Raw genomic sequence first — 15,227 nt, forward strand, 5'->3', positions numbered from 1 at the left:
AAGAAAATCAAACCCTCCAAAACCCTCATATCCAAAATCTTTTTAGGAAGCAAAGTATTTAGAGTATTAACTGATTTCTTAATAAGTGCTTTTTTTTTCCTTATAATTTGGAACTTGGAATGGAGAGATAGGATAGTTATTGTGAGAAGGATATAGTATACAAAAAGATTTGGTGTTGTCGGTTATACTAATTTACAATAAGGTGAAATATAGCATAAACAAGTTTTAAAACTACATGTCATGTGGCCTTATCGCATTCTAATGGTCTGGCATTGACATTGTTAATTATGCAAGATTGTCAACGGCCAACATCATTCACCACATACCACACCCTATGCGACCAAGCCAGTTGTGGAAGTAGATGGCCAAGTGGCGCAATCAGATATTAGTTTACAGTACCATATTGGATATAAATATTGCTTACAGCAGAAAAATGAATCACTAGCAAAAAATAATTCAATTTATACACAAAGTCAGGACACTGAAGGGGGTGGACCTCTATATAAGCAACATATACTTAGCACTATCACCAATTCACCATATATATACAGCCTAGGTTATACAATTTTGCCTGTCTTGCCTCAGCTTCACCCTAACTATGTATAGCCAAAATGGATTGCCCCAAAAAATACTATATATCTATAATCAGTAAGAGGCTGACATGGAAGTTTATCCAAAAACGTCAATTGAAGAGTTTAACAGAATTATGATGCCCCGTGTTTAGTAAATTATACTATCAATAAAAGTCAATGTCTTCATGTGTCTTGAACTGTCTCTGCTTTAGAACCTCCAAAAGTGAAATCATGTGAAGGAGGAAATTGGGTCTGCTCAGGGAATATGGTAGTTGTTCCAGTAAAACCTTCTTCACACTTTTCATTTACATTCTTCTTTGCCCGCTTTGGTCTCTTTGGTTTCTGGCCCGCTGGATCATTATTTAGATGGGCACCATCCAGTTTATCTATAGGCATACTTCCATGTTCACTCGTCTTCTTACAATTCTTTGATCTTGAAGTTTGTTTGTCTGAAGTTGCTTTTCTCTGTAAATTGACATAACTGTTAACCAAACTGAAGATAATATTGTAAACTTTGTTGGCCTTGCAATAATTATTATGCCTAAAATTAAAATTAAACCTATCATAAAAGTTCAATAAAACACTACAGTTACTATGATTTAAGTTTCTTCCTGAATACAGATCCATGGATTTCTAGGTGCACAGCAGATGCACAATTGATCAAATATACCAGCTAGAATCTGTAACCAAATGTGTGCATTTCATGGAAGAAAGGCAAGTATGATTTATAAAAATGTACCACTCAGAAAGCTTAAGCATGAAAGAGAAGGTACACCATACTAAAATAGTTATGCTTGTTCTATTGCACCAATATTGGCTACTAAATTGTTTTTGGATTTATTTTTTTCATTCCAGATGTGGGAATATAGTGTGGGGTAGCAGGATTCATCAATGTAATTGCTTTGGACAAATGCAGGTGTTGATGAAAAATGCTATATTAGGTTGCCATATTAGTTTTAGAAAAACCACAAATTATATACTTTGTCAATTCCTAAGTTTTACCAAATTCTGAAAAGCAAAAATGTTTGATATTGGAAATGCCAGGCATGTGTTAGCTGAAATTCTGCAGTGGAAGAAAGAATTTAGTGCTTATTTTTTTATATGTCCTAGTCTGAATTTATATTTTCTTCTATAACATCATTGATATATTTCATTACTATTGTTATTACTATAGTGAAGTGTTGAAATTAGTCGTTAGATCAAAGTGATAGTTAATCACTCCACAAAACTGATGTAATACATCTAAAATCACGTACAAGAAGTGATTTTCTTCCGTGCATGGCGGAGGTTTAAATACTAGTGGTATAAACAATTGGCATAAAACCATAATTTTACTTAGATTCTTCAAAACTACTTCTTTATTACATGTTCTATGGCACCAATACATTAGCAGTCTCTTTTGATTTATTAAAGTAATAGTTAGCTTTTATTTTATAGAATTATATTTATATTTATCTTACTTACTGCAAGCAACAATACAGATAGGGATGTCAATTTGCATCTGTTAACGGAGAGCCCTATGGGGATTATCTGTTTGGAGCACCGAAGTTGGAGATTTTTTTTTCCCCGCGGGGACGGGGATGGAGAGAAAAGTTCCTCCGATGACACTTTGGGGTGGGAATTCGGAAAGTATCTCCCACCCCGTGGATTCCCCGACTCCGACCATATTATTTAACTTTTATATTTTGTATATTATATTATAATAATAAAAGTTTACATAAAAAATATTAATGTATTAGAAAATGAAGAGTCATTAGTCTAACATTTTATTTTTATGTGTTATTGTATAATGTATTGTTTCACTACCCAAATATCTAACTCTAGAAATTGCACCTAATACATAAAATATACACACTGTCTCCTCATTTTCTTTTCTCAATTATCTTTGTCTCCTTAATTCATCATCTTCTCCGTTCTCTTCATCATCACCACAACAACCGCTCTCTTTGTTCATTGTGTTTATGATAATTACTCTTCAAATATATGGTAATAACGAAATACTAGTGTCATAATTTTGTTCAAAAAGTATAGAATTTTTTTAAAAATTCGATCTTCGTGAATCTCCGTGGGGATATGTGGGGATGGGGGAAATATCCCCCCGTTGCAGAAATTGGGGATAGGGATGGGGAATAGATTGGAGGGTGGGGCGGGGAGCGGGGAATCATCCTCCAAGCATTGCCTGCTCCGTTGACATCCCTAAATACAGATAAACTGTACAAATCAAAAAAGCCTAGAACGTATCTTCAAGCCATAAGATGATTTCTTCTCAAATAGATCATCAGTTATTAAAAGGAAACAACAAAGCTTCCACTTCAAACTTAACAGTCAATTATCATATGAATTAGTTTAGATGAGATTCAAACACTAGGATCCAATGTTTTAGGGAGTATAATTATACCTTTTTATTATTGGACTTTAACCCCTCTGGCTCCATGAAAGCATCATTATCTGCAGCACTTTGAGCTACAGAGTTTGTGAAATCTTCGACAGATGCATCACCATCTTCGCTGACCCGAATACCCTTCATAGATTGCTTTCTCTTTTGCTTATCTTTCACCTGAAAAGATAAGTGATGTCAGATAATTAGAAAGTCTTATTGTTTTGAGAATTCTGGAACTCGTACTTTGCCTTATTTTTTTGTCAAAAAAAAACAGAGGGTATTCACAGGTATATACAAATTTCAGTGGACCAGATTCACAGCTAACCTGGAGAGGGATTTCCTTAAACTTTTGTTGCAATTGAACATCATCAAGAAGTAAAGATACAACATCCTCAGGAGCTAAAAGATCACCACCAACAGAACCACCAGTCATGACAAGGTTCTGTACAGTACTTTTTTGACTTGCTCTAAGAAGAATCTTCTCCTCAACTGTCTCTTTACATATAAGTCGATAAACCGTAACCTACAAGTTTCAAAATACATATAAATTTAGTTTTGATAAAAAAAAATTATTAAAAAACTCGGTGCTAAATCTCAAGCAAAATGGGTGAGTTTCCAGATAGAAAGGAAAACAAGGAGCCAGTGTCAAAAACTTGAGGTCTTAACTTCAAGCAACATAGCATTCATAATATTAACAGGTGTGTACACTTAAAAAGAGGGAAAGTAGAACTAACATCTCTTGTCTGACCCAAACGATGAGCTCTATCCATTGCCTGAAGATCTAATGTTGGATTCCAATCACTCTCATAAAATATGACCGTATCAGCTGCTGTCAAGTTGATACCCAATCCACCAGCTCTTGTACTCAGTAAGAACACAAAAATATCACTCCTGCAAAAAATATATTAATAAAAACACAATCAAATATAAAAAGAAACAATTCATATTCAGTACTCTGACCAAAGTAGAATTTCATCATAAGACATCAAAAAAAAATTACCTTTGTTGGAAGTCTTTGACCATGTCCCTGCGATCCTGAATTGTAGATGATCCATCAAGTCTAAAATACTTATATTTTCTGTAGTTCATATAGTCCTGCAGCAAAAGAATAAATCGTCTGTTAGTCTTCCATGTCAAAAATGAAACAGAACCATTAAAGTTAAAAGAAAACAAATGACACATGTACAAGAACAATGCTGCTTGTATAAATAGAACTTCAGCGTAGTAGGATTGTTTCCATTTTCAAATCACAGATGCAACCACCAAGATAAAAAGGTAAAATCACACATCCAACTCATTAATTGCTTTAATAGGAGGAAAATTTCAATTTCCAGGTATCCTACCAAGTCAATTCTGTGTAACCATCAACTTGAAGGGAAATGAACTGACACAAAGGTTTTTTGTAATAACAATAACTATATCCCTCTATTCTGAGACTCACATCTTTGAACACGTTTGGACATGAAATAAGATGATTTTTACAAAACCAATATCAAAAGGTTTAACTTCAACAATACCTCCAAAATATTCAGCATCTTAGTCATCTGGGCAAACAAGAGAATACGATGATTTCCTGCCCGTAAGCGTTTCAGTAATATATCAAGTGTTTGAAGTTTCCCAGAGTCCTACATTATGCAACATAAAATAATCAATTCAATGTGATAGTTCAGAACCAACGAGTTTTGTTGCACTGAGCAGACACAACAAAAGGAACAAGAATACCACTTACAGTGAGCAACTTTGCTGGGTCAAAATTCCGCATAGGGGGTGAGGAGCCAAAAATACTGTGAGTTAACTGCATTGCAGGCTGTGAAACAGGTAATTCAGAATTGATCTCTTGAATTAAATAATGAGGATGATGGTGATTGGGCTTTCTAGGCCCATTACATTCAGATGTACGTGCAAATCCCACAAAAAACCTCTTAAGCCAAGGATCATGTAATTCTTCAATCTTTTTATAGGAGAAGTTTCTATCCGAGCAATGAGCACCAATCTAAAGAGAATTTATATTTAAAAAAAAAAATCCATAGTTAGTTACCATTTTGGATAAATAAAGGCAATTGTTCTGGAGGAAATAACTGAAGACTAGAAACCAAAATATCATCACATACAGGTGGAGCTCTTGTTGGTGGGATGTATGTGTATGCTGAGTGAAGAAGCCTTGCATTAGATAAAAGCCTATCCTGATGTGAGACTACCAATCCCTCGAAAGGAGCATGGGAGGGCCCAGTTGCAAATTTTTTTTTAAGAAACCTGGTCTCAGATCTGGGCGGCAGCAATAACATTCTTATAACAGCTCTCACCTTACCTTTTTCAAGGATATTACATTCAGGATCATCTACAACATATTCTGCAAGATAGTCTCCAACATCGTCAAAGACTTTTTGTTCCCATCTCATCATAGAAAATAATAGCCGCTCCATGAAAGAACCAGTGGCCAAAAATGCCACTTCTGGCGGAGACAAATCCATCAAATGGGTAAAACCAAAGTTTCCACTTTCAACATTTGTTTTTTCAGAGAAAATAGATCGATGGATATTTTCTGGTTTAAAAATATTAAAATGTTTCTGAAATGTTTCTCTGTAGACACCACGGCCAACAGCTGAACTGAGAGTCTCAGAGCTTTGCATAATCTCCTGATACACAAGCTTTGGTATCTGCAAATGTTAAAGGGAGGGAGAAAGGGAAACATGCGATCAGAAAAAAAAGGTGGAAAATAACCTAATGGAGTAGGATATACTCCCTCTGTCCAAAAATAACTGATCAAATTGTTATAAAAAATTGTCCCATAATGACTAACGTCTTTCAATTTTCAATATCACATTAATTACAATTTTCTAATTGCACCCTTTAATTAATACTGATTGCATCACTCCTAATTTAATATCTTCCATTTTGCAATTATAGTAAAAATTGAATACACCAATATATGATAAAGGTGTTTTTCTCAAAGTACTCTTCTTTTTCTCTCTTTCATTTATACATTTTTCTTAACCCGTGAGAATTGGTCAACTGGGTCAGTTAATTTGAGACACAAGGAGTACAAAACACAGAAAAAGTCGTGCATTATCTACTATCTATGCTCTTCGTAACCTAAACCCTAAAACATAAGACACCAAATAGCCACATAAACTAGCATGTAGAAAATTGCTTACTTGCATTTTTGCCCCTTAAGAATTGAGATGGTGTGCTTTTGGCCTCTTTGATTTTCCCTCTTCGTAATTTGGTAGTCCTCCCAATTTCATCAAAAATTTCGTTGAGGTGGCTTCATTTATTGAAGTGGCACGTAACCAGCGTGACTATTCTTTGAAATTGAAAAACGCCAAAAATCAACCCGTACACGTCAGAGTGAATGAATTCCCTACTAAGAGTTTCAAACTTATTGGCATCTATATTTTTACAAAAAAGTCACGATGACGATTGGAGTTGGGTGCCACGTCAATAAATGATTCAACCTTACCAAAAATTGGCAGGGGGGCTACGAAATCATAAAGAGGGGAACATAAGGGGCCAAAAACGTTCAAAAAGAGAAGGGCCAAAAACGTTCAAAAAGAGAAGGGCCAAAATCGCACAAACGTAATACTTGGGGGACCACAAGTAATAAGTCGTTCAAAAAGAATAGTAAGGGTCAAAATCGTTCAAAAAGAAAAGGGCCAAAATCGCACAATCGCAATACTTGGGGGGGACCAAAAGTGAAATTAAGCCAATAAATTTGAACATGGTCCTAACTCTTGAGTATAGACTCACCTTTTAAAAAACATATAAAAACTAAGAATTTTGGCAGTCTTGCCAATCAGGAAAAAATAGCGGTTTGCGGTCTTGCCAATCAGGAAAAAAATAGCGGTTTGTTCAAATTATACTACGCTACAGTGCCACAGTAGCTGCTATTTGAGAACAATTTCTACTAAATAGCGTATTGAAACAATAGGGATTTGTTCAAATTCCGCTACATTATAAGAATTGATGCAGATGTGTTTGAATTGAGCTTACATACTTTGTTTATATATTCATAATATTAGTTAATGAACTCGTAAAAAGAAGGAAAAGAGAAAAGCAGATTATTGAATTGAATGTTCTGACTTTTGATATAGCAGATAAGATTTGAGGAAGTACCTGAAATGTTATGGGGTTGAGACCTCCAGCATAGTATACATCCTCCAACTCGCCAAATGGAGGAGGTGGAAGGGAATATGGAATCTCACCAAAGTAAAAGTATGTGCTTCCTTCACTCCTTTCAAATAACTCTGGATGGTTACAAACCTACCACATTTCAATAGCAATATTTATTACAGGCAAAGTTCTTTTGGGGGAGGAAGGAAATAAAATAAAATGAAATGATCGAAGCAAAATTTAACCTAATAAAAAAAGGAGAATAGAAAGTATTTATGGCATGGCCTATTAATCTACCTTCCTCAATTGAATAACAATATTCATCAAATTCAGAATCTTCTTCTCGTTAAGCTGTCCGCGATTACTATCAAACAGTTCAGCAAGAGATATTTTGTTCTTAATTGCTTGATAGAAAGCTTGCTGTCGAGAGCTCAATTTGCAATGCACCATAACCTCGGTTTTTTGTGTCAACTCAGAAACTACATCTTTTTTGACACGCCGTAGCATGAAAGGTTTTAGAATTGAATGCTGTTTATAAAATAAAATAAAAGGCAATCAAAATTCTGTAAAAGAAAAAATATAACGGGACATAAAACAAAACCAGCTTTTAAATAATTAGAGATGATAATAAATATAAGGGCATTTAACACAATATGGCGTGGATTTAATTATCACACCCTGAAACATGTATCACAAGACATAAAGTATGCATAAATTAGTGTAACATATGAAAAAAAATTAATAGCCAACAAAGGTAAGAACATTGCAAAAGTGAGGGATCCATAGAGGCAGGTCTTATACACAACAAAATAGACTAGCAAGCAGTAAAATAATAGTTTACCGATAATGCAAAATCCAATGCAACTCCTCATTGCACAACAAAAGCTACACAGAAGTGGCCTAAATTATACTCCCTCCATTTTTCATTATAAGTCGCTTTTGGAAAAATCTTTGTACCAAATTATAAGTCGTTTTACAATACCAATGAATTATTAATGTTATTTTTTCTAATATACCCTTAAGCATTTATTATTCTCTCTTTAAAACTGTCCCTTAAGCATTTAAAACTGTCCCTAACTAAATATAATATAGTAGAACATCTTACTCATATGCTTACTATGAATATCCAACTGGAAAGAAAACTTACCAGTCTATTAAGCTGGTGCTCATTCAAAGTACCCCCGTGCTCTGCATGATTCTCAATTCTGACATATGATTGGTAATAAAAGACTGTAAGACTGTAGTAAAATAACTATATTGTCCAATGGACGTTAAGGAGGAATACATACCCTTTTGAGAACCACTCATTAAACTGCTCGTGGCTGTCAAATAAAGTTGGCATAATGAAGTGCAGAAGAGCCCACAACTCTGCCATATTATTCTGAATAGGGGTACCAGTCAGCAGTAGACGATTCCGACAGTTAAAGCTGAGAAGTGTTTTCCATCTTATACTGTTAGATCAAGAAAAATTCAATAATTAGAGGACCATTCAAAAATTTAATATAAACTCGTGTTGAATGATTAGAAGTGCACCATTCAAACCTATGAAAATATGCACCATGGTTAGTAACAGTTTTCTTATAATATTAAAAACATTGGTCAAGAGCTGATCAATAAATAAGTTATGCCCTACAGACATTAAATACAGTGATTATACAAAACCTGTTTGCGCTTTTGATTGCCTGAGCTTCATCTAAAACCATGTACTGCCATTTCACGCGACGAAAATACTTCTCGTCAGCTACTAATAGCTGATAGCTTGTAATGAGAACATGAAATTTAGCTTCCCTGGTAAACAAGAAAAATAATTCTAACTCTTAGGAGATGATTTCAAACTACTAGGTTAAATATGTTGCAGTTATAAGGCAATTTTCATTCTATTTATGATATAAAATTGTCACAGTTCATCATATAATTAACTCGAATTGATATTTTTCTTTACACCTGTAAGCAGTAAGGAACCAACTCTCTCAAACTAAGACATTAAGAATTGAGTTTTATGAATGACTTTACTTGACTAATACATGTGAATAACCAGTTATTTTTCTCTAAAAGCATGTGAAAGACCAGCTCATCTAAAACCTTGAGCTATTAGGTGGAAGTTAATGAATAGGCTTTGTGTCAAAAGGAAGTTAATGAATAAGATGATATTTAAACACCCCCTTATACAGGCCTTTTTATCTTGAAGTTTGTCAATACTCAATTGTAATACCCTTATAGTAGGTGCATGTTAAATTAAAAGGAAAAATTCTCCTGATTTATCTACTTTTCCTCTTTTAAAAGCATCTAGATTCCACAGGGGCCCACTATCTAAAGTTTTGGATTTGCACAATAGTTTTTTCCATTCCCACAACCAAGCATTAGAATCTGAAACTACCATACATTCTGTTTTTTATTTTTTCATTCCCGCAACCAAATGAGTAATTTGTCTAAATTTTACTAAAATTATGTCTCATTTTTCCAACATTGATAACCCACTGAACAAGATATTAGAGAGAATAACTGAATAAAAAAATATCATTGCAGGTATGATTCTTCTATTGCAAAAAAGAATCTTGCACTGAGCTTAAATCTCTACTTTTATAAACACATCAGTGGCAGTTCTCAGAAGTTTGAGCGATCAAGAAAATATATTTCTGGTATTCAAGATATAAAAGTAATTTCAGCTACAAAGATTTACAGAAACATCTACCCTAAGAATAAAACTGCCATCTCGCCCAGAAACAATTTATTACTGCCACCAGTTTTTTCTAGGAAAAGGAAATGCACCCGAAGTTAACATTACCTACGATAAAGGTCCTTTGGGTTAATACTTTTCCTAAGTACTGTCCGCTCAGAAAGCCCTCCCCAATACGGAAGTCGTTTAAGTCCAGGGCAGAAGCGCTCAAGTTCCTCATTCCAATTGTTCAATACAGAAGCGGGTGCAACAACCAGAAAAGGCCCCCATATGTTTTTCTCCTGCATAAGACACATAAGTTAAAATAATGTCACAAAGATCAACAAAAGCACCAGTCTGAATAGCTTACCTCAGCTAAGTGGGCTAAAAAAACCATAGCTTGTATAGTCTTTCCAAGTCCCATCTCATCAGCAAGTATACCATTTAAACCCTGAAAGAAGACAAAAATTTAACTTAACAACCCAGAAAGAGGGGGTGAGAAGAGAGTAAGAAAAAAAATCAGGAAATTATTTTGAATTGCTCTAGAACCTGCTCATAACAATTAACTAGCCATTGGAGACCTTTCAGCTGGTATTCTTTTAGACAACCTTTAAATAATTCGGGTGTTTGAACTGTGGATGCTACAGGCATGGTTGATCTGCAATGTGACAACATAATATTTAAGCTGACAAGTTATTGCCTAGTTTCACAATCCTCAATAACACGCAGATGAAGAACACACAAATATGCTAATATACATTTATGCATCCATGTAGTGTGTGCATTTATACATCCATGTAGCAAGATATATATATATATATATATATATATATATATATATATATATATATATATATATATATATATATATATATATATATATATATATATATATATATATATAGAGAGAGAGAGAGAGAGAGAGAGAGAACTCACGGGGTTTGCAAATCAATGTTACTCGCTCCTGCAACTTCTTGCGTAAGTGAATCTGCTTCACCCACCTGTCGCAGCCTCAAACATTCATTGTCAAAAGCATCAGTCAACTTTTTCTGCTTAGACACTGCTTCTTGAGCAGCCTTCAAAGCTTCTTTCTTCAATTCAGCTTCTTCAGGATCTTCTTCCTCATTAGGCCCAGCATCTGATGAGTCGAACGGTGCATCTTGATCATTTGTTTTTTCCTCTACCATAGGTAAAGCTTCCGAAGATAGTAAATCTGACTTATTCTGCATAAAGTGACTGTAGAGCTCAGTTTGTTGTATCAGAAAGTTAAGCCTTTGCTGCTGTCTCTTAGCTTCTCGGAGCTCCTGTTCACGTCTCAAAGCTTCAGCAGCTTCTTTCTCCTCTCTTTTTCTCACTTCGGCCTGTGACAAATGAAATTGTTAAGTTAAAACAAATTTAAGCCAATTGTATAAGTGTACACTCGTGCTGACATTTTCACATTCAAAAATAAATCTAAGAACAAATAATGAGATGTGAAAGTCTACCAAAAAAACTATATTTTTCTGTAGGATATAACAGGGTGCAATATATCTACTAAATAGAGCATAATTCTTCCAATCTGGGTCTCCAAAGTCAAATAAGCTGAACATTTTATAAAACATAATTTCACTCCTGAGAAAATTTTGGATCAATCATTTCCAGATAAATATAGATAACATATGCTTCCTATTCAAAAATTTCATCGATACAGAAGATTACAAATTACAAACAAAGTAAAACTAAGAACCATTGCATAAACAGAATATGCATTAGGAAACCAAATCAACAAAATCAATAAACTTCATAGAGGAATTAAAAGGTACCATCTCCTTATCTATTCGTTTCCAGAACAGCAACATGTCTCTAGCTAGTTTCCGGGTGCGAATGCTAGCACCCCTATTCCATTTAAGTGATCTACTAATTTTCATTCTAACCTGAAGAAAAATTTATTAAAATAAGTTAAGCCAAAAGTACAAAACAAACAACATAAGGTTTGAATTATATAGAAAAAAAGAATAATTCAATGTGTACTAGGGATAGCACATGCCTCTCTTTGACAGTATTCTGAGCACCTCTTAGCATCAATGAGTTGCTTTCGATGAAGAGCAGTAAAATTCCTATGATGCTTTGGTATGTCTCTTCTTACAATGTTTACCCATATCTTTCCAATTCTATCCATTTCCTCCTTCTCAATTGATGCAGGATCTTTCTTTACCTTTTGCTTCTTGGGTAAGCTTCGCTCAATGATCTGAAAAAGTTATAATTCAAAACTGAATATAAAGGAAAAATAAAGAAAATGAAGATCACTATAATCTCAACCGATACATACCTCGTAAGTGTCACCTTTTTCCAAAACCTTTACATAATAAACCTGCAACACACCTCCCTCAGACAAAATAGACCGCTTTATGCTTCCAGCAGCCCCTTCCGGAATGGATGAATTGAGACCAATATCAGACACATTCAGACTGAATTTTTGAGGTGAACTTGAAGTTGACATGGCCTTTATTCGTGCCTGAAGAGATTCGTATTGAGATAGGGGTTCACCCATGCCAGCTGGGTTTTTATTTCCTAACCTTTTGTCAGAAGCCATCATTGCAGCCAACGACCCCAAATCCAAGGTACCCTTCAAGTAAAATTCATCCCCATGGATATCCGAGAAACTTGGAAGGTTCAACGACGTAGCCAGCTTATCATAAACTGGAGGAATTTTGTATGTGACCCCATCCCCAATTTCTAAAATAGAAGGTTCATACATAACCCTACAAGATGTTTAGAAAATGTAAGGTAATTTGTGACATAAAAAATCATTCAATGCTAAATGACACTATCAAGCCAACAGAATATTAATGCAAACCTATCAGTGCCATTACTCTGCACAAAATCTGCATTGCGATAGTTTCCATGTTTTTGAGAATTGGAATTATACAACCATCCGGATAAAGTATCAGCAGCATGCAATCCTCCCTGATGATCATTCGCTAACTTCTGAGTTTTAACGCCATTATTACTTTTCATAAGCGGGACAACAGCACAATTTTGGGCAGGAGTAGAGGATGCATCCTTAGACCTCCTCTTGTAATTCTGAGCATGATCGCCCAGCATTGACCGATACCTCTCCTCTGTCATGTATGTCCCGTAAAAACCTCCTTTGCCTTCGTCGTCACTTTTTTGTGACCTCACCCTCTTCTTCAACAAATTCACATCCATCGAATGCATATTCCCATTAGTGTGATTTGAAATTGCCCCACCTGTTTATAAACAGGACAAAACTCTTGATTGCTCACCATCATCGGACAGTAAACTTTACCACATAACATTGTAATCCAAATAGGTAATGCAGGTCACATAATCCAAAAAACAATACAAAAGAAAAAGAGCAAAAAATTTTGAAGAGTTATGCACCTCCATTATCTCTGCTATCTTCATCCTGACTACTATTCCCGTAATAATCAAATTCATCATCGTGTATTGGAAGTTGAAAGTTCATCAAAGGCTACAAAAACAATGCAATCAGGAAAAAAAATACATAAACAACATATCCAGTAAAATGTCCATAGCTAATCAACCAAAAAAGATGAATTATGGAAAAGATTGAAAAAAAAAACAAAAGCATGCAAAATCTCCAATCTACGTAACAATAGTGAAAATCACAAAAAAAGTTATAGGGAAATGCAATTCGACAAACCTCGATGTTGAAGAGAGTAGAGTAGGAAAGGGAAGTGTTGGATTTGTTAGTGTTATCCATGCGCTAATTGAAGGTATCGATGAGTGAAGAACCCTAATTATCCGAGAGAGCATAGAGCGAGAGAAGTGGTTTGAGGAAAGAGAATAGAACTTAACCCTAAAAGGAGTGGGAGAGAAGAAAGGGAAGAAGGTAACGAAAGGGTGCGTAGGATAAGGTATGTTGTTGCGGAGAGAAAGAGAAAGATCGTAAACACAGGCGGTGTGTGAAGCATGGGTGCGAGCTAACATACGCGGGGTGAGTGTCATATCGGTTAACGTGCGCTTGAAGAGCTTGTTTTGTTTTTGTAGATCTCGGCTTATATATTGCGAAATTTCAGATTCCGCGCTAATCAGCTTGGCAGTTAATCGGTTGCAAAAAGTGTTGATTGTAAATTAAAAAAAAGTGACCCATGAATGGCACAAAAAATAAGTCACCACAGCAAAATTGAATAATTTCATCACCGCGCAAAAGTAAAAATAAATTGAATTATTTGTAGGGAATTTCTTTTCCCTCTCTTTATCATCCATCTATCTAATATGAGTAGCTAGTCTAGGTTTTATGAGATGAATTTGTATTAAATTTGTTGCAACATATATTTAATTTGATATTATATGAATAATTAAAATTATATTTTTGTTTAATTGTCTCTTGAACTCAATGTTTTTTATTTGAGATTCTCTGTTAGTCTGATTTTGGACGCTTAGGTAATACTATCCCTTAGCCTATCTATTTGAATTAGAGCAATTATTGTGCTTATGTTGGTTGAATAGAAATAGGAGACCTCTAGTAGTGACATTTGAATTAACGTATTGTTACATTGCCTAATTTCATTTATGTTGGTTGAATAGGGATAAAAGACCTCTAGTAGAAATTAGTGAACTAAACATCAACAAGGAAATTCGCCGTGGGAATATAACGGCTTTACCATTCACATAATACACTAAACATCAACAAGGAACAATACAAGAGATTCAAGTAAAACCTAACCGCTTTTTCGTTATTGAAATTTGAATCAATTTTATTTTGTTTTTGCAACACAATATAAAATTCCCCAATCAATATTTTTCATTCGCATAATTTGTAGTGCTACTAAGGTGTTCTTCTTTTTATTTTATGTGAGGTAAAGACAAAGAAGCATTATGAAGTTTATGCTAACTTAGCAAAGTTCGAAGCTTATTCAAAGAAACTTTAGCAAAAACTCTAATTCTGGAAAATGCGGGAAACTAATCAGAGTCATTGCCTTACATCAACACTTATCATTCATGGGAGGAGGATTCATCATCTCGACTTGAAGAAATCTTAACTAAGTATATAAAGATGACTAAACTCAATTTTGAGAAAATTAACAGGCATCAAGAAACTGTGTGGAGTGGCATGGGAACATCCTTCAAGAATTTAGAGATGCAACTTTGTCAAGTATCTAGCCATTTAACATTAAAACTGAGATCTAATGGGGATTTTTATGGAAATATGTTAGATAGTCCTAGAGATAAGGAAATTAAAAGAGAAGTCGAAGAAGAATGAGAGGTAGTCGATGAAGGATTGGTTGAAAAAGAAAAAGAAGAAGAAAAATGCACACTATCTGATTTTAAAAAAATCAAGAATAAAAGAAGCGGATGTGAAAAATATATGTGGGAAAAGAGCAAGAATGCAATATAAAGATAATATAGTTTTGGATGAAGCTCTAAACTCAATAATTCAATTAGACATAGATATCCAACAAGAAAATCTTCAACAAAAGAATATTTCTAATTCTAGCAAGAAAGTTAATGAAATAGGATGAAGTATTGGATGAGATTGATG

General features: G+C 34.5%; 1 protein-coding gene across 1 annotated transcript; it reads right to left on the reverse strand.

The window, feature by feature from the left end:
- Nucleotides 1-410: 410 nt before the first annotated feature.
- Nucleotides 411-13,749, reverse strand: LOC131595600 (chromatin-remodeling ATPase INO80-like). The gene is made up of 23 exons (XM_058867992.1): nucleotides 13,386-13,749; nucleotides 13,103-13,193; nucleotides 12,555-12,948; nucleotides 12,027-12,459; nucleotides 11,745-11,945; nucleotides 11,521-11,631; nucleotides 10,655-11,079; nucleotides 10,268-10,376; nucleotides 10,089-10,169; nucleotides 9,848-10,020; nucleotides 8,725-8,850; nucleotides 8,352-8,513; nucleotides 8,210-8,267; nucleotides 7,360-7,590; nucleotides 7,066-7,212; nucleotides 5,064-5,609; nucleotides 4,682-4,945; nucleotides 4,470-4,577; nucleotides 3,953-4,047; nucleotides 3,687-3,843; nucleotides 3,278-3,475; nucleotides 2,971-3,129; nucleotides 411-1,037 (listed from the first exon to the last, which is right to left on the reverse strand). Exons 1-23 carry the CDS (start codon nucleotides 13,443-13,445, stop codon nucleotides 756-758), a joined length of 4,611 nt encoding a protein of 1,536 aa, XP_058723975.1. The 5' UTR covers nucleotides 13,446-13,749; the 3' UTR covers nucleotides 411-755.
- Nucleotides 13,750-15,227: the final 1,478 nt, after the last annotated feature.

The sequence above is a fragment of the Vicia villosa genome, linkage group LG4, assembly GCF_029867415.1.
Source record: "Vicia villosa cultivar HV-30 ecotype Madison, WI linkage group LG4, Vvil1.0, whole genome shotgun sequence".
Lineage (NCBI taxonomy): Eukaryota > Viridiplantae > Streptophyta > Magnoliopsida > Fabales > Fabaceae > Vicia > Vicia villosa.

What these genes read in the sequence shown, in the direction of transcription:
- LOC131595600 (XM_058867992.1), bottom strand. Translation starts at nt 13,445, where the DNA reads ATGGATAACACTAACAAATCCAACACTTCCCTTTCCTACTCTACTCTC. An exon ending in TAGTTAATTGTTATGAGCAG is followed by an intron (nt 10,170 to 10,267) that starts GTTCTAGAGCAA and finishes GTCTTCTTTCAG; the next exon opens with GGTTTAAATGGTATACTTGC. An exon ending in TTTTAGCCCACTTAGCTGAG is followed by an intron (nt 10,021 to 10,088) that starts GTAAGCTATTCA and finishes TGTCTTATGCAG; the next exon opens with GAGAAAAACATATGGGGGCC.